Consider the following 27,938-nt stretch of genomic DNA (forward strand, 5'->3'; position numbering starts at 1 on the left):
GAGGAAAAACAAGTGAATCTCCAGTGAGGAGCTACCGTGTGGAGGGGGCGCAGGTTAGAAATCCCTCTTCCATGGGGGTCAATAAGCTATTTACTTGGCGGACTAGTTTGAAAACGTAGCAAATGTGGGGACTGAAGGTTAATGGAAGTAAAAACCGTATAAAGTGCATGTGGTCTCTCCCTCTCTCTGCACTACCCCTCCGGTAGGGCACCAAAGAGACGGCTCCACAAAGATAAAGTTCACATGCACACGTACACAAACACACACATACACACACACACACACACATACACACACACACCGACAGACACAGGGAAGGAAGCTCGGAGGCATGGCTGTACCTACGTACCCACTAGCACATGATGAGAGATGACAACAAGCTCCCTGAATCCACCATGACTGTCTCACTTTTTCCCCCTCTGTTAATTCATTCTCTCTCACTGTTTATTTGTTCCAACCCTCGGATTATGCAATCCATGGCATTTTCTGCTAAGACTAAGCACCGAAACAAGGCATACTGTGAAAAGTGTGTGCGCCCGTGCGTGTGCGCGTGCGTGTCAAATAAAGTAAGGCCAGGCCTCACCCCCAGGGGCAAGATATACCTCCCCCTCTCCCTCCCCCTCTCTTTCCCTCCCTCCCTCGCCCTCTCCCCCACTGCCTCCTCCTTTCTCTCTCTCTCTCCCTTTCCCTCCCCCTCTCTCTCTCATACACAGAGGATATTTGGAAAGCCTTGTTATTTGTAGGTCTTAAGCCAGGACTCCCCAAGCCCACTGGTTTGGGTCCTTTTCATAAGTTCTCTCAGCAGCTGATATCAATGTGTTAGCTCTCACTTGATCTTGACCCCTAGGTCTGATCTCCCCGAGTCAGATACATGACACCTTCAACACAATTATTCTGTGAAGGCTCATTCCCGTCCAAAAAATAGGTTTCTGAAACACTTGTGTTAGTCAATCTTCCAGGGACTACCCTCTATGGTTACTTTCTTCAGTGGAAAAAGGACCACATGTGATTGAGTAACGGAATACTAGGCAGTGTTGGCGACAGCACCTGATGAAACAGCATGACATTATTTTCTTAATATTGTGCCATTCTCTAATAAGACATTGAGACCAGCAGTTTGAATTGTAATGTTGCCTTTCAACGACTGACGTAGTGTGTGCTTGCTTTAAGGACGTTTAGCCACACGTCACGAGTCTGTTGTTTGTTTTGGGTACACAACTTCATCTGCGTCAATTGTTTTTTTTATACCCTGTTGATGCCAACTATCGCAGATCCTTGTCGCTTCCTCGATAATCTTGGACCACAACTCGTTAGAAATATTAAAATTATTCCTTGTAAAAATACTTTCTTGCCCATCAATTACAAGTTTTATCATCCTTAAATGGAAGATTGGGACTTGTCTTCACAGTGTTTTTCTATCACTGTCAAGACAGCACATGTACAAGTAAATAGATTAATTTTGTCGTTTTATATTCATGTGTGCATCGGAGTGTTACAGTCAAGATATCATTAAATACTTGTGTTTCTCTTAACTAGGTGGTGGGTGGACTCCAAATGTGCTCATGCCAACTTCACAGCAAAGCAGCTTGAAGCTTATGCTAATTAAATCCCAGCCATTTTAATTGAGTTCCTCACAAGCTTTTGATTAAGAACAATTGAAGCAATGACACAGGAAAGCCATCTTAATGAGCTACTTATCAGTAACTCTTTCCTTCCTGTGCCACACACAAAGAATGAAGTCATTCACCCAATGACTTTCAGAGACAGAGACAGAGCGAGAGAGACCGAGACAAAGACGGAGAGAGAGGGAAAGGGACACAGAGGGAGAGAGAGATGCTCACCATTTGGAGAGCAAGTCCCCCCAGGTCTCCAGGATCTTCTCGGCGCACTCTTTGGAAACGTCTCCTGAGCCGCTGAGCAGTGGCTCATCGTTATCTGGGAGACGCAGAGGAGAATGTGGCGTTGAGGATGAGCAGGCACTTGGAGACGTACACAAGACAGACCGACTCTATCAACCAACCCAGCCCACAGATAGTGGATCGGATCTTCTGGATAATTTAAGCGCCAGTTAATAACATTTCCGAAAAACATTAAAAACATTTCCTCTGGGAACCCAACCCATATTTCCCCAGATTATTTTACCATCATCTACTCTTTAAAAAGGCGGGAATGTAAAACGCTTCGAAGAAACTCCCGCTACAAGCCAGATGAATAAATAAACATCCCACATTTCGAGACTGTAAACAAACATAAGGAACATTTGAATACTAATAACCATCTATTTTTCTTTTCCGTCTATGCATTACCATGTAAACAGTTAGCCGACGCATTTATCTTTACATTTATCTTACAAATAAGGTTGAGCGCAATCATAGCAGCCGATGAAAAACTGGAGAAACTGCAAAATCTGTCATTGACGAAGTATTGAAGTGGTTGAAGACTTGTTGGTGTGTGCAGCTTACCTGCAGGCATCCCTTAGCAAGATGCCCCTTCTGGAACCAACCCAGTCCCTTCCTCCCCCTCCCTCTTCAATCCCCCCCTCCCTCTTCAATCCCCCTGACACTCCACAGTTGTGAATCACCTTCCTCCTCCTCGTCCTCAGGCGGGGAGGAACCCCCGGGCCCTGTGGTGAGGGCCCCGGGGCTGGCCGTGGTCTTCCTCCGCTCCCGCTCTGCCTCGCTCTCCAAGCTGAGCACCTCGTACAGCGTGTCGCTGGCCGGGCTCTTGCGCTCTTTGCGCTCCATCTGAAACCACAGGAAAGCGAGTCAGATGGGGTGAGGCTACAGCATATTGTAGTGTTTTAACAGAACGCATGAGTTATGTTAAGGGAAATGGAACAATAAGACAACCTTTCTCATCAATCGAAGTTTAGATATCCCCTGTGGAAGTTGAAAAGCCTCAACCACATGTTGGTTCTTCACTGGTTGGAAATAACAGTAATGGCTCCTCACATTTTTCACTTTTGAATGTGTAGTTCAACATAGCTCTCCGTGTCCCTATCGTAGTTTGAGAAAGTCTCCGTGAAGCTGACGTAGTTTGACATAGAAGGTCTGTGTACCTGTCGTAGTTTGAGATAGAAGGTCTCGGTGTAGCTGCGCTTGCTGAAGGGCCAGTAGAGGCGGTCGTTGGGGGAACAGACCCGGACCCGGCTCTCCAGCAGGAAGCGGACGGGCTCCTCCACCTCCGTGATCACCAGGTCCACCGCCGTCGTCATGTACATGAACTTATCTGTCAGATAAAAACATGATACATTCAGGATCAACCCAGCATGACTGGTTGAAATTGTACACATTGCGACTCGATGCTATAAGCTTAGAAAGGCATGTGAACCTCGATACATAGGAGCTGACTCCGTCCATGGACAAAATATTTGTCAGCATATATTTGACTGATTAATGAATGTTTATTGTGAAATCACATGCATTTCTGTTTTTTTCACTCATTCCTGCAACATTTTACACAAAAATCGGAGCAAATTCCACCCCACATTTTTGGCCACAACAATTACACACAAATATCTACGAAATCCTGCGAGGGGGTGGTTGTTAGATCTTCAAAGGCAAACCGGAGATGACACATTTCGCAAGAACTTAGGTAAGCTAAACTACGAGGCAATGAAAGGCCAGTGAATATCTGCAATCACATGGAAATGAAACATCAACAGATACCCGAGGACTTCTGCCTCGCTGCAGTTGTTTACTTTGAGCACAGCAGGCTGCCTGCCTCTATAAGCCAGATAGCTCATGCTAGTGCTGTATGGAACCAATAGTAGCTGGTCTGGTCTCTATCAAGCCAGCCTTAGTCCAGGGGATTCCCACAACTTTTTTTTAACAATGCAGTGAAAATCATGTACATTAAAAAAATGATTGAGGCAGACATCGAGGCCAGCTGACTTTATACATAAGTGGCCCACAATTTTTCTTTTGTTGCTCAAAATTGATGTGTTGAATGTAGAAGCAGATTTCGGTGTAAACCTTTGCAATGTCATCTTTTAACTGCGGCCATCACTTCTGTTTAGAATTATTCAAATTGATGTATAATGGTTATAAAAATCCCACCGCCAAACCACTTGGGTATTTAATACAAGGAGAGGCCCTTCGCATAACTTCCTCTCCACCCTTAACGCAACGTAACCCTGGTAACAGAAGGCCCTCCCGCCATTTCCTCCGCAAACGATGCCATTCCTTCAAACCATTAAAACACGAGAGCTTGTTGTGTTAAATCACGAGCTAAATCGCGGTCGGTTAAATGTTGCAAACGTGCTGAGGGTGAACAGACTGCACAAGTCAGCCCCGACGGCGAGACCGGCGACGTACCTTTAGGCGTTTCTTCGTTCACTGCCTGAAATTGAGGAGTGTTGGGGTGCCAGCTTCCTGTGATGATGTACGACTTCCCGTCTGAGCTCTTGCCCATGGACTCCTGGTCGGGGGTTGGGGAGGGTGAGAGGCAGAGGATGTTCAGACAAACACAACCTTATACAGAGGGCACTGCAGATGTAAACACCCACAGGCATGCGCCACATGGCCGGCGAGGGCAGAAACAAACAGAGGCATGCACAACACACACACACACATAACATTGCCAGCAGACACAAGCAGATAAATAAACACACACACAAACACAGACAGAGAGACACAGAAACAAGGACACACAATCACCCACCAGGTCCAGCAGGTGCATGTCGCTGTTCTTCACGTTCTTCCCTGGGCTGAGCAGTAGGCCAAAGCACCTGACACACACACACACACACACACACACACACACACACACACACACACACACACACACACACACACACACACACACACACACACACACACACACACACACACACACACACACACACACACACACACACAGTAAGCTAAATGGGGAGCAGAGGCAGGAACAAGAAACAGAAGTATAAATCTGCCTAACCCTAACCCTTGAGAGAGAGTAAAACCAGTTGCGCAAAAGCCAGGCATATATTAAACCAACAGCTTCCTGGACAGCCCCGGGACGGGACATTAACCATAACACCCCTGCCATCGTGATCCCGTCCCCATCCTCTGGCTGGTGGCTGGGGGCCTCGCCGTAACCCGGAGGCTGAGCAGGAGGTGATGGAATGTACACACGTCAAGAGTGTGAGAGTGGAAAATGAGGTGACTCCCGCCGCACACCACACGCCAACCCCGGGGCCCTAATCCCAGGACACTCCGTAGACCGCGAAGAAGACGGTCAGAGGAGGTCCAGTGTGTGTGTGTGTGTGTGTGTGTGTGTGTGTGTGTGTGTGTGTGTGTGTGTGTGTGTGTGTGTGTGTGTGTGTGTGTGTGTGTGTGTGTGTGTGTGTGTGTGTGTGTGTGTGTGTGTGTGTGTCCCACCAGGCACTGTAGGATACGGATGCCGCTTATCGTTTCGTCTCCCACCTTTATGCCGGGCTTACAAACCTTCCCCTTAGAACTTTTCCCAAACCGTTCATCAATGATGAAGACACAAAAATGGACATAGAGGCGGCGTGGGACTCGGACTGGGTTCACACTTTTCTACTTCAAGCACAATGAAGGACGCAAACACACACAGACAAGACAGAACTGCCGCAGTCAGCCTGTCAGGATCAGCCAGGGTCGGGGTTTTAGATGCCTTGCTTAAGGACACCTGGACATTATGGCCGCTACATAGAGTACCATAAAATGACATTATCCATCCACCCATTGATAGATCATATTTAGCTACATATCAATCTATTTATATCCAAATTTTCCATCAATCAATCCATCTATCCATCTATCAATCCCTGCATATATCCGTTAAGCAATTGGTCCGCCCAGCTATCCATCCTTGTTATGTTATGAATGAGCTATCAAAGTATCTACCCATCCATTCATGCCAAATGGTGCTTTTAGTTACAGAAGTGAAAGCATCAGTGTCAGCATCACTCGGTCAGGGGGGGCCTGGTTTGGACCAGCATGAGCCAATGCAAGGCACCATGTGCCAGGAACCCATCAGCTGCAAGCTTTAAAGTAAGATGACAAACACACACATACACACACACACACAAACCTCTACTCCCGTAGCCCTCGGCCACTAATATGAAAGTTTGCTCTATTGTGTGATCGCAATTGTCAAGTTATTACTCAATTAAGCATTTGTTTACTTGGCAATATCCTTACCAATTTATAAAATAACTTACTACAGATAACATGTCCCAGTCATGATCGATTATAACAGAACCGATCTAATCCAAAACAGCTCAAATGAATCCTTTATTGAGTCCAGTTGCTGGTTATATACCAATACATGCTTGTGGATATACGTTTTTTTGTGTGTGTGTTCTGTACCGTTCTATGGCCAGCTCTTTGTTTGACGTCTGCTGGACATAAATCACTATCTTCTTGTCCATCCCGGCTCGCAGCTTGAAGCTTTGCTTGTCTTTGTCCTTGGCAACGGCACTGGATGACGACGGAGAAAAACATGGGATACGACACGTTAAGATACGTTTTATCCATCTTCTTACGCAGGAAGAAGATTCATGACGTAGTATGGGTGAATGATGGATAGTTATGAACATGTGGTGTTCATAATAGTTACACACAAAGAACCACGTTCATCTGAATGAAATCTTTCAGAAGTTAAGGAAACCAGTTCCTTTGTTTGAATGCCAGATAAGCCCGTATTTAGAAGATGTGCCAATGCAATATCCTTTCGTTTTTGTATATTGTGTTGTATAATATAGTTTCAAAGAGAACTACTCACCTACTTTTCAAATGATGTGTTGGTTTATATATATATATATATATATATATATATATATATATATATATATACATATACACACATATACATACATATATATCTCTCTCCATGGTACCCACGGATATAGACAGATGACTACAAATGACTCACACTAGCTTTTCAAATATTATTCTCCTGAAGGTTATTTTTACATCTGCTAACTTCTTGTCATTTACTTGGAGAACTAAGTAACTGGGGTCCTAGATGCATTTCAAATCCGGCTGACAGTGCAAAACCACCAAGGAAAACGTGCCAACACAGATAACAACGTTTCCCTCTTTTTTTTTATGACATGGCATGTGAAACATGCCTTCCTGCACACAGAAATAATCAAGAACCAACAGGAAGGAAGTGTGTGCAGGCTAAAAATACTCAAAGAATATCAGAACATAGAATATTTACAAACAAGCTGAGTGGTCTGAGGACTCGCGGAAGTGACCGAACCAAACAATACAAAGCAGCGATCTAACGACAATCCAGGGAAGCAGACTGGGTCGTAAAGGGTTATCACCACGTGAAAAACACACAGTCACTGAAATAATAACACACAACAGACTGATGTTCTTTCCTTTCTTTGGCTCTCTATCATCAGTGAGTATCAGTAAAATCAAATCAGGGGGTGTGTTGGAAATTAGGATGAAGGAGAGGAAACAACCATCCCCAGAGTCCTCAGAGAAAATTTAAAAGAACTAAGAGTAATAATCAGAATCTTATAATTTGTTGTGAATGGACACTTTAGATCAGGCGTATAAAGAGAGGAGGGGGTGCTTAAATATATTCAGGGCTGGCCCGATTACATAATTTCCAGCTCTGAGTATTAATCAGATTTCCAAATGCATGTCTGAATATTGGCTGGGTGGAGAAAAATGAAGGAACATTTTCTTAAATAGCCAAACAAATAGCAAAAACAACATATCCGGTCACTGGTTATGGGATCCACTCATCAGTGTGAGTTTGACTTGGTTACGGCAGAGCTTCAATTTAGCCTAAAAGTTTCCGAACACACAATATGAAAGTAGGCCGACTTCAAATCATCACAAAGGAAGTGGAAGCTGTTTGAACATTGTGCAAAGTTTTACAACAATTCCACAGCAGGAATAGTGCTATTTACCCGATCACACAGCCGCTATTGAGGGGGATGGATCGCCATAAGAAGGAAAACATCTTTACGTGATCTATTCATGTTTAAATGAATAGATCACTAAATAACCAGTACGTTATTATTAATAGGTAGAGGTTTATGGTGTCTTTTGGACTCTTTTGAACATTGAAATAGCTGCTAAATACGGTCATTATTAAAACCCTTCTAAAACGATTAAAGCCCTGATGGCTGGGGGGTAATGGATTGCGTATCATCACACTGGACGGCAGCTGTCAAATTGACACTGAAATATGTGAATAATTTTTTAATATCCAAAACTAATGGTCGACGTGATGCGTTCTCGGAAGTCTAGCGCCCCTACCCCTTGTTCAGTGATATGTTTTCTTATCACTGGGATATACAGAAGAAATGTAACCTAGCCGTCTTCCCGCAGTCCAAATATGCAAAGACATAAATATTTTGTGAACAAAATATTATTTGTCTTTACTTTTTTTCATAAAACCAAAACAAAAATCTGAATATTGAATTAAGATTTGAATACCTAATGAACAAATATAACTGATTCGTATCCCGATTTTACAGCCAAAATTGCAGCTGCAACTTAATTTCTGGAGCCGCTTATATGTACGTTTGGCCAAAGAAAATGGCTTAAAAATTATTTCAGTGATATGCGTTCGACAGATAATGCCGTCCAATGAAAAGCCCATACGCCCATTAACATTAGAGGTTGGAGAGCAAAAGAAAAAGCAAAATAAATAAATATTGCAATCACTTCATAACAGACAAAAAAAAAAAGGAAGACCGTTTTCCACAATGGGCTCATCGTCCGTAGACGACAATTCAAAGCCTCTGTGTCTATTTGAATAGCTTGCAAAAAGGAAAGACACCTTGTTTTTTAAATCCATCAAAAGGTTCAGGGTTATCCTCAAGCTTGAACATGCATTATTTTCTGTTACCCAGGGACGCTTACTCAACCATCAGTAGACCACCAAGGAACATTGTGATATTCAAACTATTTCGGTACGCTTTCTAGCTGTTACATGTTAGTACAGTATTTGGGTTGCTGGCAAAGATGCATTATAAGATGCTTAAATTATATGTCTATACAACAGAGCTGTTTATTTGTGGCATTTTGAAAACGCACAACCCCATTTTACCTCTCCTGTGGCTTAAAGAAAATGCTGCATTCATTTCCAAAAATACGGTAACAGGTATTTTACATTTCGTCCTTCCTAAAACAAGGATGGGAGAACAATGTAAGAGGTTTGACTCCGGTGGTGATGAAGATGTCTTAGTCACGAAAGCGAAGGAGGGATCATAAAGGAGTTGATAAACGAGAGGAAGTACATGTCAGCGCCTCTATGGAAAAATGAAAAAAAAAGGGTTGCTTTGGAGTTATTTTTAAAATCTCTTCCTTTCTCTCTCTCTCTCTCTCTCTCTCTATACATCTCTCTCTCTCTCTCTATACATCTCTCTCTCTCTCTCTCTCTCTATACATCTCTCTCTCTCTCTCTCTCTCTCTCTCTCTCTCTATCTCTATACATCTCTCTCTCTCTCTCTCTCTCTCTCTCTCTATACATCTCTCTCTCTCTCTCTCTCTCTCTCTCTCTCTCTCTATACATCTCTCTCTCTCTCTCTCTCTCTCTCTCTCTCTCTCTCTCTCTCTCTCTCTCTCTCTCTATACATCTCTCTCTCTCTCTATCTCTCTCTCTCTCTCTCTCTCTCTCTCTATACATCTCTCTCTCTCTCTCTATACATCTCTCTCTCTCTCTCTCCCCCTCTCTCTCTCATGACGCACATGTTCTTTCTCACCAGAACAACATCACACAGACAGTCTGTGCGCGTGCGCGTGCGTGTTTAAGGGGTCAGGAGGGCAAAATGAAAGGTCTGAAAGGGATTATTTATACCATGTAGTGCACATTCCAGACATCGTTTTTTAGCGATACCAGACAGAAGGAATTGAATAATTAAGTCAAGGTTTTACTTTGTGCACTTCAACTCAAATTGGCATAGAACGCAGGTGAGCAGGTGATTACTAAACCCTTTAACAAACAGCCGTGTTATTATCAAGTTATGAGTGTCACATATGAATGACGTGCAGCAGATCATACAGTGTGTGTATATGTAAGTGTGTATACATTTTGTGTGTGTGTGTACGTGTGTATACAGTTTGCGCACGCGCGCGCGTGTGTGTGTCCCACCTGAAGGTGCCCTTGCCATCGTCCTCCCTGATCTCCAGGCTGACCGTGAAGGTGAACAGGTCCCCTTCAGGTGTGAGGGGCGGGGCCTGCTGCGATGACATCATGGCCTTCTTGGCTGACCGTCGGAAAGCGGTGGCGAAGCTGTACAGTATCCGGCTCACCTGTGGGTGGGGGATGGGACACACACAGACACTCTATATTAAAACTCATGTCAACAATGCTGATCATATGTACACCTGGTCATAACACCTGCAGGGGTAAACACAGACATAACATTATTCACGCCAGGAGATTCAATGTGATGTGATTAAATATGTAATATGAGTGAATGACCACAGGGCTTTGACCAAACATCTAGAACTCAGCAAGTTATTTTCCAGAAGTTATCCGTACTCACTTCGATGGATCTGGAAGAATAAAGCATGATTTCTTCTGATACGGAATGCTTACTGCCAACACAGACCAGATATGGTTCTGCCCAGACCACATTGTTATACACAGAGAACAAGGTTCTGGACAGAGAGAACAGGGTTCTATGGATCTGCAAAAGGGAACATGACACTGTGTAGACCAAACGGTGTGCTGTGCGGAGAGCCCGATTCTCCGAGGCAACTCCCATCAAGAAAACAGATTGTTGCTTTAACTCGCGTTGTCATTTACTTGTCGTTTCCTTTGGTGTGTCTTTGTGTGTGCGTCAAAAGACAGCAAATCAAAAGCAGGCTGCAGCAAGACACAGCTGGCCCGCTGAAACAGATTTCTACATGAGATCGCAGGGGGTCCCAAAGCCATTTCAACCCCCAAGAACAGAGGGTGGGGGGAATGGCTGTTTTCAATAACTTTCAGTGTTCTCCCTTTTCTGTTTTTTTTGGGGGGGGTGACTCGTTTTCTGAGTCATCCTACACAATGCCTTTGTATTCTCGAGCGGGAAATGTAAGTGGAGCTACATGGGGGGTGTGTGTGTGTGTGTGTGTGTGTGTGTGTGTGGGGAGGGGGGGACTGAATGAGGGAGATGGAAGAGCAGTTAGAGGGGGGTATGTGTGTGTTGGGGCGTGACTGAGGGAGATGGAAGATGAGTGAGGAATTGGGAGAGGGGGGGTTGGGGGATGGTACAGACGCCCTACTAAAACTAAATAAAATCGATTTAAAAAAAAAGGAATCAGAAACAGTAATTTTCACGAAGAGAACAATGGAATTGTTGTTCTGATCCTCGGGGTCTGTTTTATCTTTGGTAGACCGAGTCCAAAAGGGATAAGGCGCCGGCGACCACTGATTACAAGGAGGATCAGGTACGGTGTTCCCATCTTATTGATTCATGTCAACGATAACTATTGCTGGATGGCTTGGACCAATGAGTCCAGTTACCACTGGCGTCAGAGAGCTCTGGCCAACACACTGTTCAAGAGAAGGATCGAAGGAGAGTGCGAATTCAATGCCAGATGTACGCACTTCACAGCAAGATCGGATCACCATGTGACTCATGTGTGGGGGGGGGGGATCCTCATCATACTGGTTACAGTAAACAGCTCCTATGAAGCCAGTCAAACACTGCCGAGGGAGAAGGATCCCTTATTGACCAATGACCTATTTAGTAATGATAGTTCATCTTAACCGCATTTAACCTCCCAGCAGATCATGCGGGAGACCTGGTCTGACGTGATGCCACGACCGTCCCTGAATTCCGGATGAAAATAAAACTGGCATTTTAAGAAGAAGGCGATGTGAGAAGGCAAATTGATTCGAAATGTGTTTGGGAGATAAGACATGTTCTGTGGTCTTTTGTGTAAAACAAATTGAAGCAGAAAGTAGAAGGAAGTAATGCCCCCTCGGGTGCAGAACGCAGGGCTTCAGAGGCTGAGCACTGAATAGGTTTTGTGTTGCTCTTTTTTTAGGTTAGGGTTTGGTGAGGAGCGTGACTGTCATGATTTAGAGAGGAATCCGAGACACACAGTTTCTCCCAGATAGATGGTCGGGATGTTGACAATAGATCGCAGTGTAGGTCCAATGTGCAGATCAAGGGGGGCGTGTGTGCGCGTGTGTGTGCGCACGCGTGTGTATATGTGTCCGTGTCTGTGTGTGTCTGTGTGGGTGTCAGTGTGTGTGTGAGTGTGTCTGTGCATACATAAAGTCCTGTAAATGCAGCTCTTTCTCCCCCTGTTGTTCACTGTCTGAACAGCAGGCAGGTTGTCATTCATTCCGCGCATACTTTCAGCGTTCCGCTTCCTCCAGGAGAGTGTTTGTGCGGTATTGGACGCTCGTTCCTAGAAATCAACACTTGGAGCTCACCGCTTCTGGGATCTGGCAGCGGAAGACGTGGATCCTGAAGATCTCAGAGTTGAAGTGGCTCTCGGTGAAGGCAAAGCAGTCGCTCTCCGTGGTGCCGTCGTGGCCGCGCACGCAGAACAGGATCTTGTAGATCGGGTAGTTGGCGATCTCTGTGCTGGTGACGGGGTCTAGCAACCTGCAGGGAGACACACCATACGTTGGCTTACGCACACTTAAGGGAGGACTATTGTGAGTGAGTGTGTGAGTCAGTGAGTCGGTGAGTCAGGGAGTAAGTATGTGAGTGTGTGTCCAATTCACACATAAAGTTAGCCTCGTGAGACCATCCTGATCTCTGACCGGTCTTGCCTGGAGCACATTGAAAGCCTCTCCCAGAAAATAAAAAATCGCTCGGACCAATCAGTGCTCCGGGGAGGGGTTTCAGTTTGTGACAAACAAGGAGCGCAACAGGGCAACATTTTGAACGGCAATTGCTAAAATTAAGGAATCTACTGCTCAATTGATACAGTTTCTATTAATTTGACCAAATAATAATATTAAGATATAAACAGAAAAGCTTTTCTCCTCGGAGGAAATATAATTGTGAAAAGCAAACTTGACTATCTAGATGATCTCCCGAGGCTAGCATAAATGCTACACTCTGTTTAAATAATCTTTCGACTTGGTCGACCACGCTATTGATGTGCTGCCCATTTATTTCTCTGGAACCGCGGCACCACTTCCGATGGCTTTGCCTCATTGTCATTGTAACAAACCCAAAACAAATTGGACTTTCTTCAAAAACTTACACAGTATCACAAAAAAAATAAACACTCAACTTGGATTAAAGTCAACGACGAAGAGTGGAAACCAAGCTTCATCTTTCATAGAGAAGTTATGGTTAACATGTTGGTGGACCCACATTGATCCCTTCACAGGGTCTACCCAACACGATACGATGTACACAGTAAGCACCTTAAAACCCGGATGCTCTTTAAAAGCTGACGGGCAGCCTTTTAGTAATCGTCCTCAATGGGAACAGATCACGCTCGCAGCTTCTCCGTTCCGCTGATGGCTTTACTTCCTGACATGATTGCTCAGACTCTACCCCAAAGCAGCGCCCTATGTCATTGCAGGTCTATGGCCATATAAGGGTTGCCTTTCAACAGGCCTTTTTTCTAGGCCTTAATAAGGAAGCGCATTATCTGCACCTCACTCATTTTTACAGGCGCCCGCCACACGTTTCCGGTGTGCTCCGCTTCTCGGTTCTCCGGCGCCGGGGGGGGGGGGGGGGGGGGGGGGGGTCCACTCACCTGACGGTGCCCTCGGAGACCCCTGGCACGGACAGCACCACGTCCAGGGGCAGGTTGCACTGGCCCCGCAGGATGCTCATCATGCGCAGGGCCTCCACCTCGCTGCGGGGCGCGTTGACCGAGGCGCAGCCCAGGTAGGTCAGCTGACTGAACACCACGCTGTCCTCGTCTGGGAAGGGGGTCCCGGGGCCGGACTCGGGGGACGACTCGTCCGCTGTGGAGGGGACGGGGATGTCGGTGAGGTCGAAGAAAAGGACACGGACGAATGGACTGGATTCTCCTTTCACTATGTAGAACCTCAAATCCCCCTGTATGACCTGAAGTCTCGTCCCTAGGACCTCAGAGCACCCCCTATGACCTCAACTCACCACCTAGGACCTCCACTCACCCCTGTAGGACCGCTCGTTGAGCTCGCTCTCCTGGGACCCCTGTACGGGCAAGACCAAGTCCACCGTGGACGGGGGTGCACTGAGCGGATCCATCCCAGGCAGCACGGCCATGGGGAGCCCTCGCTCGCCCCCGCCGACCTGGTCCACGCTGGCCTGGTCCGGGCCGGCCTGGTCCTGGTCCCTGCTGGCCTGGTCCCTGCTGGCCTGGTCCTGGTCCCTGCTGGCCTGATCCCCGATGGCCTGGTCCTCGATGGCCTGGTCCCGGTCCCCGGAGGACTGGACCCCTCCGGCCTGGTCCGGGGCGGGCTTTGCCACCACCGCGGCGATGACCCCGGCCAGCGACGGCTCCATCAGCACATCCTCCAGTTCCTTCTGGAGCTGCTGCTCACTGCCGTTACCCACGATCTGCCACACGCACACACACACGCACATACACAAACATATATAAGAACAGACATATGGAAACACACTCTGCAATCAATCCATACTGAACATAAAAGGTAGAGGTAGAGAATGACTTCCTGCCTGGTTGAGTGTAGATAATTTTACCATTTCCCACGACTGTACTCGATTTCTTTGAGTGCATTGTTGTGTGCGTTTTAAAAATGCTTTGATTTAGTCGAATTAGTGACAGTGGGCGAGTTAATCAAAGGATAGCTTATCATTAGTTGATATTAAGCAAAGCGAGCCTGCAAGCGAGGGCAATCAAAAGGCTAGCAAACCAAAATGCACAAATAGACTAAAACGTCATCTCCCTGGGAGACAAGGTAAGACTGCAGGGGGGCACCAACACATGTGATTAGGGCACAATCATCTCAAAGATTACGTGAAAAGATTCCCTGTGCTATTGTGCTGTGTCTTTTTTTAACTATACTATACCTTAACACTACGCTGTGGGATTATAATTTCAGTGAGAAAGCATACAGGCTAGTCAGACTGTGACACAGCTAGCCATAGAGCAAACATGCTACAGCCAGTGTGGAGAGGAAACAGTCTGACCATAGCCAATCCTCACAGGCCATTTCAGAAACAGAACCACAACAGTAGCAACAGTGAGAGCACAAAGCACAGACAGAATGACCACAGGACCACATCACGGGAGTACAGCAGAGAAACAGGGTGGTGGGGTGGGGAGGGCAGTAACTGACCTTAAAGCTGACCCCTTCCTCAGAAATCACCTGCATAACAAACAACAAGTTTAGACACACTGCCTTCTTCCTTCGCTCTTTGAGGGGTGGGGAGGGGAGGAAATGTGGCCTGATGCTAACATTGATGAAAACCAAAACATAAAAGGTGATGTAAAAATGGTTGAACAGATGGAAACCTCCTCACTATACGATCCAAACAATATGTATACAAAGAATTCAGTTCTTATCTCGACTGCCACATGATGCACAGCATCTCAACTTCATGCCTATTAGTTGAAGTCAGGCATTTTATTGTCCGAGAGGTCACTGGCAAATACCTATTAAACTCACTATTTGAATAAATTAAGTGTTTTTTCTGAGAAAAAGGGTTAGGGCTTTCTCTCACAAAATCCCCCAGCAACTCATATAATGTTAGGTCTGCGTTTTCTGTGCTGGAATTGAAGCACGCTAGAACCTCTGCTACAATAGTGCCCCCTCCTGGTGGCTTCACAACTCACATATCACATTCAAGAGCAGCAATGCAAACAAGAGTACAAAAATAGAAAACGTACAGTAGTCAGACGTACACAAATCTAATTTAGCAAAATCGGAACTGGGAAATGTGATGAGAGGCCGAAGGTGTAACCTAGATCTGAGAAGAGGGGAAATCGGACCAGACCAACAGGCTCGCTAATACTGTAGTGCCTCCACCATGACAAGCATCTCTGTGCACAAAAGACGCACCCTTCCCACACATCGCATTATTCTCCTCCTTCACAATGGGCTCCCGCCCCGCCACAGGCAACACTGCCCTTACTAGATTTGCTTTCTTTGCATATCCAGGCTTAACAGTAGTAGATGAACCTGAATGTCTGCTCAATTAAGCTCCACAACTAGGCACCATCTCCGTGATGGGGAGGATTCGCTCAATCCTTCTGAACATCATCATCGATTATGTGAAATGCCTTCATTTATAACCTGCTAGCACGGGATACATCTGCATGAATCAATAAACAGAAACGTACAGCTCTAGTATGCAAGACGACTAGTATGTTACCAAACCTTAAGTATAAAGGAGGTAACTCAAATCTCTTTATAAGGTATTCAAAGAGAATCTGTGGATAACTATTATTCTAGAAATGACTTATTTATTCTTTCCTTATTATTTATAATACCATCTGATCACGTCCTGCTGTAGATGATCTAATCTCATGATATGTCACACAACAAGCCAGTTAGAAGACACAACATTTAGGACACTGGAGGAAAATGCTTAAGGAGGACGATGTATTAAAATCGGAGCCAAGCGTGCGATGGTTAGCGGTAACGTAAGGCTGATGCTCTTTGAGATGCAGTGAAATATTGTGGGATGGGATTCAAATACACGAAGAAGCTTCTTTTCACCAAGTGTTATGTGGGCATGATGTATATACTGATGTGCTTTGGGTTAATCATGCCAGAGGAATTAATTCCCGCCGTAAATCCCATGCATTTACAGTGTTAAGACATGAGGTCCTTCTAGGGCTGCATAACATGAAGAAAACATCCCAATAATGTGTTTGGTATTGAGTCGTGGTGTGTTGTGATACAACATTTAATAATGTGGGCATTTGAATGCATTCCATAATGCATGTGCTACAAGTAAACATTATCTGCATAGAGAAACAATGTGAGAAAAAAAAGAACTGAGGCTTATGCATGACTCTATTGGACAAGCAAGTGTTTGTAGACCTGCATTCAATTAGAGCCTTAACCTCTCAACTTTTCATCTCTATAAACGTTCTGCCAGTTGTGGAAATGTGAATCGCCATCCTGATTGAAATACATTATTGTGCAACCTTAGTTCCTCCTTTACCAACATTTTTTTGTTAGTTTTTATGTTATTCCAAATAGTTTTTGCAATGATGCACAAGATTGCATATTTAGTACTAACTGCCAATCAATCAAAAAGAAAACCACGCTGTTAACAAAAATTGTTTCACACATATCTTTAAAGAAAGATAAGAATGGTAAAGCAGTGGCTGATGTTTCAGCCTCAGCTGTATATCTATATATTTCATCCTCGCCCAACACAAGCTTTCAGCTGTTGTGGTCCACCGCCTCGTCGCCAGGGCGTCTCTTGGGCTGACCCGGTGGCCCTGGCGGGGCCACGCTTACCTTCAGTCCGGGCTTCTCGTCATCGCTACCGTTGTTGGTGGACGACGAGGGTGTGTGGTCGTCGCCCAGCCGGGACACCAGGACAAAGTCCTCGCTGTTGAGCGTGGACACAGAGTCTGAGGAGAGGCTGATCTTCCCCACCGACCCCTTGTCATCATGCCTGCCGCTGAAGCCAGCCACCGCACTGCAGCTCATGAATGGGATGGAGACGGAAGGGAGGAGGAGGAGGAGGAAGAAGAGGTGGTGAAGGTGGAGGAGGAGGATGGGCAAAATCACCTGGAGAAGGACAAGAAAAAGATGGAAGAAAAGCCATCATGACGAGATGACGTTCACGGAAAGCTTTTTCTGTCGGGCCCGCTGGAGAGAGGACCAGCGAGATGGTGCCAAGGTGACTCGCTTTCCCAAAACAACAACAAGAAGAGTAAATCCTTTCCGGGTTTAGGTCCCTGGGATGTGCGATAAGAACCGGAGGCTACTCCATGTTCTTGATATTTCCGATAAAACAGGCTGAATCTTCCCCTGCTCATGCTCCCTCTCATCTATTAATGGAGGCCATGGGATGGGGCTTAGATCTTATCACAGTAGCTAGAATAATTTATCAACTCAAAGACTCCCACAAGAACTAAAAATAAATAACTCCCAAGGGCTACACTGCACTTCAATAACCTTTTCATTCATAAGAATCCACACATTTTGTACATTTTGGAAGATAGCTCGAAGCAATGCAATGCTGTGTGATGATTTCTAAGAAAACTCCATGTGAGGCATTCTTCTTTCCGTCCAGGAAATAAGAGTCCTGTCCCGGTCTGTCACATAAGTGGATAATTCAATTCAAGTATGGCAGGCCTAGTTCCTACCAGGAAGTATCCATGGTGTTACTGAAAACGTGCCAACACAACATCCTAGCCGAAAGATTCCTGTTGTGTAGGCAGGCACCACAACAAACCATGGTCCTGATGTGCAAAAAAGTGAGCCGATACAGACATACTACTGAGGAAAGCAATAGAAACATCTTTTGATTCAGATTCACTGTTATCGTCAATTTGCCCCGTGCTTGTGTACACAGAGTCTCTCGTGCATTTTCTAAAATGGAATCCCTGCACAAGGAGAAGCGATACGCAAAGCAACCTTATGAAAATGAGCACAAACCAGAGAGTGCCCAGAGCCACATGACAACATGACCACACTAGGGGTGTGATGTACCTGCCATTTTCTACAACCATCACTCGAACAAACAACTAGTCCTGAATAAATAATGTAGAAGTGTAGATACTAGATGCATATCAATGAAAAATTAAACACGATGCAGAATACAAATCTAGCTCCTAGAAACCGAATCTGGTATATCTTGAAAAAGTTCCTCCAACAGATGCAGCTTCCAAGACCTCCTAAAGTTTTTAAAGCATATTAGAAAATAGCAGTGGACACCGAATTACCAATGGTGACCTTTTCTGTTTGTGGGAGAAGTACAAGAACATCTAGATAGGCTCACTTAATCAACGCTTTCATCGAAGCGGCTATGAGGCCCCCATAATGCACCACACTCAAAGGACGAAAAAGACGATCTGCAGTTGGAGAGATGTCCTTGCCAATGGGTGTCCAGGCAGAACAAGCCAGAGTCATGCTTTTGGGTCAATAGAATCACAATCAGATGAGACAGAGAGAGACAGAGAGACAGAGAGAGAGACAAAGCGAGAGAGAAAGAGAGCAGAACACATTGAAACAGACTAGGCAGGGGAGGGTGTCAGGACATGAGTATAGCCTAGCTAGCTGCAAGTTTTTTAAAGCGATGATAAAAAATGAACAATAACAACTTCACAATTGTATGGGCGGGGTTGTGTGGAACTAAACACAATGGAAAGTAAATACCGTTGAGGAGAAGTTCTCCATACGTATGTAAAGCATGCTCTTGTACTGTGCTGTAAATAGGCTACGCGGTAGCAGATGTAAAAAAACAAACAATATATAATACACTTTCTCCATGCAAGCGGGTAAGAATTATTGTAAATGGGTTCTAACTTGGTCTACCACGTGGCAAGGCTCAATATACTCCACACATTCAAATCAGCTTGAAGGAGAAGCAGGAATATGAATAGATGGAAATATCGTGAGAACGGAAGATCCTTTTTTGATGCTTAACGCACACCTTGAAAACCCTTATCACATAATTACATATTATATATACATGATTATATATATATATATATATATATAATTAAATGACGGCCTCCTGTTGTCCATCACTTCGATCAGGCCTCATTTCTCTTAAGGTAGCACGTATGGTGCAGAGAGGAATAGATGGGGTCCCTTTGATTCTGTTAGCAAGGGCTTCTGTCCTTTGTATGGTTGCTGTGTGCATGTGAGTGTGTGTACGGCCCCATGGGCGTTGTGGTTGTTGGGTTCAACCTAGCCTCATCAGCTGTCTGTCAGCTTCTCTTTTTGGTCAAGAGAACTAGGGAGAGAAACAACCAATGGCTAGCCTAGTAGGGACGGTGAACCAGGAAGAGAAAGACCAAATGTAAAGTAGTAAAAGGGGAACCAGGAAGAGACCAAATGGCAAGTAGGGAAGGCTGAATAGCACTGTTATGATGCTTAATTACTTCCTCCATTGATTTGAATATATTGCAGTTTCTTTGTCCATTTCCATTTCATGCAAGAGTTTTTTTGCATGTGAAGAAACTTTGAGATGCACGCACAAGTATGAAAATGTGTCATCTCAAACTTACTTTTCGTACAACAGAGACTGTTTACAGAGAACCAGGAATGAGCTCATTAAAATGACAGTACTTAGAACTGGAATGCTAACATGCGCGTCGAAGGAAAAAAAGACTAAAGAATATTAATCTGCGAATCGGGTCCCTACAGGTCTCCGCGAGTTCAAGACTAACAGGCGACCAAGCGTAGCACCTAAGTGGTGGTTGGGCAGCGCTGGGTTGGGCACAGCCTCTGTCACATTTTTCGTGTGAGGGAGAAGCTTCCAGGGGATCTCCAGCTCGTACGGAGGGCCGACGGGGCGAGCCTGCAACCGGGTTTTGGCGCGTGCGATCCAAACACAGGAAGGCGTTCGAGCAACAGAACGGTTTCTCTGGCAGGAGAGATCATTAACAAGCTATTTCGGGAACTGTCTCTTCTCCCCCAGCCCCCTCCCAGCCCACTCTCCCCCCTTGCGCCCTCTCTCCTCTCCCGGTGTCTATCCCCCATCCTCAGCCTCCATCTAGTGAACACTGTACTCAGTAGTAGAAAAGGAAGGTCAGGGAGAACAGGTGAACAACCAAGGCTTTGTCTGCCTTCTCTTCCTGCCAGGTCCAAAGCAAACTGATGGAGAAACTGTCGATCCCAAATGGAAGTCCTGGGGTGTTGTTTTACACTGGTGTGTGTTGCCGAATTGCTGTTTGAAAAAAGCAAAGGGAGGGGGAAGTGGCAGACTGCAGGGTGTGAGCGGGGGGGTAACCCTTCTGTAAGCTTTTTGCAGGGAGGGGACTGTTTGTTTAGTTGTACAACTGTATCCTGGAGCAGGCGTACAAGCAAGGAATGCACGCGGTTTCAGAAATGAAATGATGTCGTTCCCTTGATTGAGCAATACAGATTAAATGAGTCATAGTGTGTATGAACCCCGACGCATACAGTTAATGGACACAACCTATGATTCTATGAAACTGCTTAGTTAGGCAATTCTTTGTGTTTCGCAAGTGTGTTTTTTTACCATCTGCCAGAAAGCTGACTTGAAATAAATAAGCACAGCCAAATCAATCCATCCAATGTAAAATCTGTGGCAATATAACAACCAGTGTGTGTATATATAATAAATATATACACACACACACACGCTACACAAACACACAGTATGCTAGTCATGTGATCCTGATATAACCTACTACGAAGTTTGAAATTTCTCCCTAATAATATGGCACACATTCATTTCAGGATGTGGATCATTTGCATGGTGTAAAGGAACTCATATGTTTTTTTTACTTCCTGATGACCTCTGTGGACAAAAGGAACAACACATCTCTGTGGCTCATTTTATTGTTCTATTTGGTCAATAATTAAAGCAATCAGATTAGCTTATCTTGTTTCAGGCCTACGATATAACCTTTGCTGATTCTGCGGGGTAGTAATGGTGGCAGTGATAGACCTGAACATTGACTTGTGCATATTGTTCAGATTCAGCTGCTTTTATGTATATGAGAAACACCACACTACTTTTCAAAACACACACTACCTACTCACATCTGCCACTCCCCGTTTCCTACCCCCCCCCCCCCGTAATACTGTCCCGGGTACGCCACCCCAGTGCTTCTATCCCACGGATCACGAAGGCCTTGGAACATGTGGCAGTGATAATCCCTGACATCCCTGCCAACATGTGCTGATTACAGGGCCGTGAGGATGAGAAAGGATGATAAGTGATTACACACTTGGCTAGCACCTTGCTACAACACTAGTATGCACCGCCAAAAAACAAGCTTCCTTTCTGTGCAGAAGATGTGAGGCCGCCTATGGATTCTAGCGCTTCAAGTGCCTACTGTGTGTTGACTAACCTCCAGAAGAAGAGGTGATTTCTCCCTTCTATGGGGCTTGAAGAGCTTGGTGGTGTGTGGCGCCGTGCATCGAGGGGTTCGTTTCTCTGGGATGACAGCCGGTGTGCAAGGCCAATATGAGATCACCTGGGATCTTTGAGCCTCCGGGCCAAATAGACCCAATATCCCGTGTTAATGGAGAGAGCCGCTAAGTGCACGTTATTCAAACCCCTTCTTCTTTTATTGGTGGGCAATAAATAGGCATGTTTCCAAGTAAGTTGGGTTTGTGTAGCACTTTATCAACAATTACCTGTTAAGAAGGCTATTGCGGGACAACCGTATGGAAACAGATGAAAGAAAAATGGTACTATTGGTTGAACTATGTTCACTACTATGAATGATGATGTGATGATGATGCATCAACTTAAAGAACCCTGATTACGCATGTAACTTTGACCCACCTATATTATATCTATCGCTCTTCCCCCCCCCCCCGGTCAACGTCAAATATCCATGCCACCACAGGGCACCACAACTCGATATTGGTCGCCCCCCGCACCGCGCAAGACTAGAGATAAAAAGTGCCTATATCTGTAACCCCCCCACCACCAATGCCACAATTGTCAAAGAAACAACAGTACCATTTTCATTGACTGTAGAATTTCCGTAAACATCCAAGCATGAATTGTGATGCGCACATGAACCCCATGCACATCTCTCTAACTCTCAGCCTCCCTCCCTTTCCCTTGGCGCAGCTGCACTGGAGGTTCTGTTCTGGGCCGCCAGCTGGACCCCGGACCCAGCCTACTCCCTAGTCACAGTCCCCTTCCCCTGGCAACACACTGTAGCAAGGCTAGGCTAACAAGACGAAAAAGTAAAAGGACCATGGGGGTCCCAGATAGGGGAGTGTATTTCCTGGTAGGGCGCTGGGCGATTATCGAATTTCGATCTTCGATTTCAGTATTTAAGCGTCAACGATCACCACAATTTTCTTTTTGACCACTTTCGTGTATTTTTTAAGGCGAAATTTCATAGTTCCTCAGTCTTTACAAAGGCGTTTTTGGGGAGAGGACCTGCATCCGAATAAAGTGACATCATGTTTTCAAACTCAAAAATTATCGTTTGAATCATCGTGATTCAAATATTGGTGACCAAAGTAATGGTGATTAGATTTTCTACCATAATCGAGCAGCCTTCCTGGTGCTGTATTCACAATGGTGCCTGCACAATAGGAGGACCGAGTGATGAAAAGGGGAAGGTAGAGAAGGATGGTGGTGTGTGATTTGGCCAGGCAAGTATTGCATTGTACTAACCAAACACCCCCCAGACCAGTCCCTCATTCCCACGGTTTCATTGTTGTGTAGACGTCAAGTGCGTGCAGTTAAAACGTTTATAATCCTGATGCCAGTAGACCTGGCAGAGGTGCCACTGCATCTTTCTCAGGCGACAAAGGTGACTCAATTTAGTCGTTTAGAGAATATAAACATAAAAAGATTACAAATTGTTTTGTAGGTCTTTAACAACAGTATGGCCACACATATTCTATAGTCATCTCATTCAAATGTCTGTTTTTTTCTTTGCTAGATTTCATTGAAGCATCTCATAAAAGTAATAAATGTAAATGGACTGCATTTATATAGCTCTTTTCTGACCAATTGGCCACCCAAAGCGCTTTACAATATTCCTTTACATTCACCATGCACGCGCAAATTCACACAACGGACAGCGGAGTCAGCCATGCAAGGCTCGTCGGGAGCAGTTAGGGTTAGGGTTAGGTGCCTTGCTCAAGGACACCTCGACACTCAGCTAGGAGGAGCCGGGGATCGAACCAGCACCCTTCCGGTTACCAGACAACCCACTCTACCTACCGAGCTACTGCCCGCCCAGAGTAGCAAGTAGCTGTGCTGAGTAGGTCATGGATATATGTGAAAAATGGAAAAACGAATGCAAACAAAGTGTGCTTACACAGTGATCTAATTGCAATAGGTCCTCCAATGAACTGCATTGCATCGTCGCACAACTCCTTCAAATCCTTGATCCAAACTCTCTAAATACAACACACACCATGCTATGAAACATAAGAGGGAATTGCATTTCCAACCAGAGACGGCTCCCCTCACTTAAATACCTTGTCTGCCTAAAGTCTGGAGGTACAACATTTGCAAACACATCAACTCAATTCAGATGGTGGATTTCAGAAACCAGATTCTGCAGTCCCAAAACCTAGAATGCTACTTTATTCATGGTATATTGTTTAAGTCAATTTATTAAGTCACTTTGAAATAAGACTGCTGAATGTAGCATTACTGCAATCATTGCAGAAGGGTCCAATTAGATCAATACAACAACAAAAAGATCACAGCCTTGAGAGCTTTTGAATGCCATCAACAGTTAGAAGTTGCCAATGCTTGAGTCTAGTATGCTGTGTTCATGTGACATATTGTAACTTAAGCATAAAGGAACTTCCAATCATCTTCGTGGTCGACTAGCATATTGACTGTTGATCAATATATGTGCCTACATTACTTTGGTCCTACATTTGCCTCCTGATACAACATGTTATAGCGATACAGTGATCGGTACCTTGGTCCAACATTAGCCTCCTGATATAACATGTTATAATCATGCTATAATCATGTTGTTGATCAGAATCTGGGTCCCAGGTACTGTAATATAGATGGTTCCATTTTCTATTGTTCTTTATAATTACTTTCCCATTCATTTAATTCAAAAAAGACTCGGAGGACTACATGCTCTGCATTCCATCGTTTCAATCGTTTTTTTTCTCTTGGCATTTGGTTTCATTTTCTGAAGGACGCTTCTGCAGAAACGGGGCGGAATGCCTCTTGCCATATAGCATCAGTCAACGGCCATTACTAATTCCCAACTCTAATGACCAAATTATATATTTGTCGATAAAAGTATTGAAGATAGGGATGCAAACAATTAATCGATTATCGATTAATTGTCGATAAGAGATTACTCGATTAAAATAAATTACTTGCAATTAATCGCATTTTAACCCCGTAATTCCCCAACCGTCCACGTGAGGGCGCACGTTGACGCCAGACGTACTTGACGCACACGCGGGAACACAAGCGGGAACACAAGCAAAGCAGTGCCGTGTTCCAATACCCATAGACATCATATAGGGCCAATACCCGTACTTCCATGAGTATACTTAAAGGAAGTATACTATCCGCACTGGCTACTACGTTAATTTTTCAAATGTGAGTGCTGTTCCAAATCGAGTACTCCGTGGTGCAACCTAACCGAAATTACGATCAGCGACTGCCCGCCGTGGCTCCTCCCCCGCAATCAACTCCCGCTTTGAACGGGTAACTATTACGCCTATCAGCTTATAAAGCTATAGAAACATAAAAACTACAATTGACTCCTATAATTTGCCCTAGGTGGAAACTATGGCCCGACCTTTGGCCTTTGTCCCTGGCTCCCGCCTCCTTCTGCTACAGCTAGAAGGCTGCCGTTCCAGTTTCCAGTACGGGGAGTGGCCTTCGATCCACACTTCACGACTTAGCCCGTTTTGAGTACGGCATCTCCGGGTCCTTGAAGTATAACTTCTTTTTCGCCCCGATCTGCATGGAGTACTGCCGTACTCAAAATTTTGGCTAGTAAGTACGGACAGACGGTATTGGAACATATCCCTGCAGGACAAGACCCAAACGAAAAACGGGCCACTGACACATGTAATGAGTGGCAAAACGAGTGCAGTATGGATCCACTTTAGTTGGTTAATGAGACAATGACACTCCAAAGCACAGCTATGATGGGAAGTACATTTTAAAGTACAACAAACTACACGACTTCGCCTTGATTACACGAAATGTGTCACATTCAGAAGGATTCAGCTTCTCAGAAGAATTGCCGCTTATCAATTAATCGATCATCGATCGATAAGATGAAACAACTATCGATTAATGAATTACTCGATAATTTGCATCCCTAATTGAAGAAGCAAGGAATTGCGATAATCACGTGAATCATTTCTCCCCCCCCATCCTTATGAGCTACGCTATGGGTATTATGAATTTTATGAATTATGAATTATGGATATGAATTTAAAGACACAATGTGGTAACTGATACAATAGGATAATTGTTTAAAACGTTCTCTGCTGGCGTGGCCCATATGCTCTGCACCGTGTGCTGAATGTACATAGAATGGCCTCTGGTGCCACCATTAGAGAACACAAAGTTCTGTACACCAATTGCCCCACAGATCAAGAAAGGACCATTGTAGAAAGGTGGAAAAACACAGTCTCTTCTATTGCAGATAGACACGCAAGACCACTTTGGGTGCCAATGTTATCCAAAAATGTGCCCAGTCACCGACGGCACTATAGTCACAGGAGCGTTCACTAGGGGCCGTTTCAAAGCAGAGAAAGACTTGGGCTTAGCTATCAAGCATCAGCACACCTTCCACACAGACAACATGTCATAGGATGCATGTGCTCTCTGAATGTTTCAGCAACATGAAAGCTTTGGTCCCAGGAAGGCAACCCCGGCTGGGGAACCTTCATGCGTTGGGATAACAGGCCTGTTTGCAGTCTACTGTTTGGGTAGGCCAGTTCAATTTGGGGTGAAAACGATCAGGGCATAGTGTTTCCCTGCATCGAGTCATCCAGCCCCTGCTTGGAGAAGACATGCCTACAAATACGTGCGGTTCTGAATGACCCAAGTGCAACAGGAGGGCCAGAGGAGTGGGCCTCATATACAGAAGGTTGGCGTAGGGCCAAGAATAGAAAACCTTATCTTATAGCAGCATGTGTCTAACTGTCAGAGCCAAAGATCGAGATTACATTTGTTGATTTTTTGTGGGGTTTATATATACTAATACAATTCAGAACACATGGCCTGCCCATGTTTTAGCATTGTGCGGGGTTTAATTCAAAGGCTTGATAAGAATTAATATTCACTGTTTAGATTAGACGTGTTAGACATGACGTCTCGGGGCGCCACCCTCAGGAGCCACGCCTGATGATCCAACACCAAGTTAAAACAAGGTGTACACGACGGCGCTGGTCAGCCACTATTACAGGAAAGACCGAATGTGGATGCGAAGAGCTGGCCATCAGCGGGGAGGACCCCGACCGAGCCTTCTGGTCGCTGCTGTCCGACAAACCACGACAGCTGTCCAGGGATGGAGGACATCCATGGGGGACATGGCACCACGGTGCAGAGTGGGTTTTGCACTCCCGCACATAAAGAAACACCAAATTCCACCCTAAAACACAGGTGTCCGCACTGTCCCTCGGTCAGTGAAGCCCTCCGACAGGCCTTGATGAGACTGGGGCTGACGCAGACTGGGAGCTAGCGGGAAGCTAAACAAGCGTAATCATGACAGTTGAGACCTAAATTGAAAGAGAATATCGATTATCAACGGAGCATTTCCGTTTAGAGACGAATGCACATAAAGGTGTCATTGGCCTTACCTTTTTCCACCGTGATAGTTATTTCATGGGCGTTCGGCACAACATTGTACTCTCTAGCAATTCCAGCCACAGCATCCCAGCCGAGCTGTAAACACAACCCGAAGCAAACCACCTGACACTGCGCATGCTATGCGCCGTCACGCCCTCCTTTCTGTGCAGCAGGAAGGGTAGCGTTACCACATGATAAGGATGCTGAGGGACAATCTATTAAACTTTTTGGTAAGCTACGTATATGCGGCCTTCACCTAACGAGGTAGGGGTTACGTTGCCATTGAAATTAATTGATGATGGAATATTGTAGAGAGGGTACTACCGTGTAGTCTATTTGGTTTGAGTTTACAGCCTCTACTTATAAACGCAGTTGGGCCAATAGCCACGCCCATAATTTCAAGTTCAGCGGCAGCTGTGATGATGTTGAAACTAATTCTTCATGAATGTTCTCATATAGAAGTCGGACTTTTCAAATGTCTTTATAAGTCAGACCATTAACCCCCCTGGCTTTTCAGCACCTGTGTATAATGATATATTTACTTGTGTGTGGGAGAGTCTGTGTAAGTGTGTGTGAATCACAAAACAATACCATTGAACACCTACATGAGAACTCAGTCCCACATATTTAAAGCTGCGCAATGTGCCCTTGGAAAGCA

At 45.1% G+C, this 27,938-nt stretch overlaps 1 protein-coding gene across 3 annotated transcripts in view; it reads right to left on the bottom strand.

The window, feature by feature from the left end:
- LOC130381341 (rab GTPase-activating protein 1) overlaps positions 1-27,368 on the bottom strand; it is a 71,568-nt gene extending 44,200 nt beyond the window's left edge. The window contains exons 1-13 of one of the 3 annotated variants that reach the window (XM_056588869.1): positions 27,292-27,368; positions 17,320-17,595; positions 15,184-15,213; positions 14,035-14,440; positions 13,647-13,860; positions 12,358-12,532; positions 10,075-10,235; positions 6,318-6,428; positions 4,663-4,729; positions 4,317-4,419; positions 3,059-3,228; positions 2,582-2,744; positions 1,842-1,935 (exon numbers count right to left, since the gene is read on the bottom strand). In XM_056588869.1, coding sequence (XP_056444844.1) covers positions 1,842-1,935; positions 2,582-2,744; positions 3,059-3,228; positions 4,317-4,419; positions 4,663-4,729; positions 6,318-6,428; positions 10,075-10,235; positions 12,358-12,532; positions 13,647-13,860; positions 14,035-14,440; positions 15,184-15,213; positions 17,320-17,514 — 1,889 coding nt within the window. In that variant the 5' untranslated portion in view covers positions 17,515-17,595; positions 27,292-27,368. The remainder of the gene's footprint in view (positions 1-1,841; positions 1,936-2,581; positions 2,745-3,058; positions 3,229-4,316; positions 4,420-4,662; positions 4,730-6,317; positions 6,429-10,074; positions 10,236-12,357; positions 12,533-13,646; positions 13,861-14,034; positions 14,441-15,183; positions 15,214-17,319; positions 17,596-27,291) is intronic. The other 2 variants (XM_056588870.1, XM_056588872.1) reach the window with 2 other exon arrangements.
- Positions 27,369-27,938: the final 570 nt, after the last annotated feature.

This window comes from Gadus chalcogrammus, chromosome 4 (assembly GCF_026213295.1).
Source record: "Gadus chalcogrammus isolate NIFS_2021 chromosome 4, NIFS_Gcha_1.0, whole genome shotgun sequence".
NCBI lineage: Eukaryota > Metazoa > Chordata > Actinopteri > Gadiformes > Gadidae > Gadus > Gadus chalcogrammus.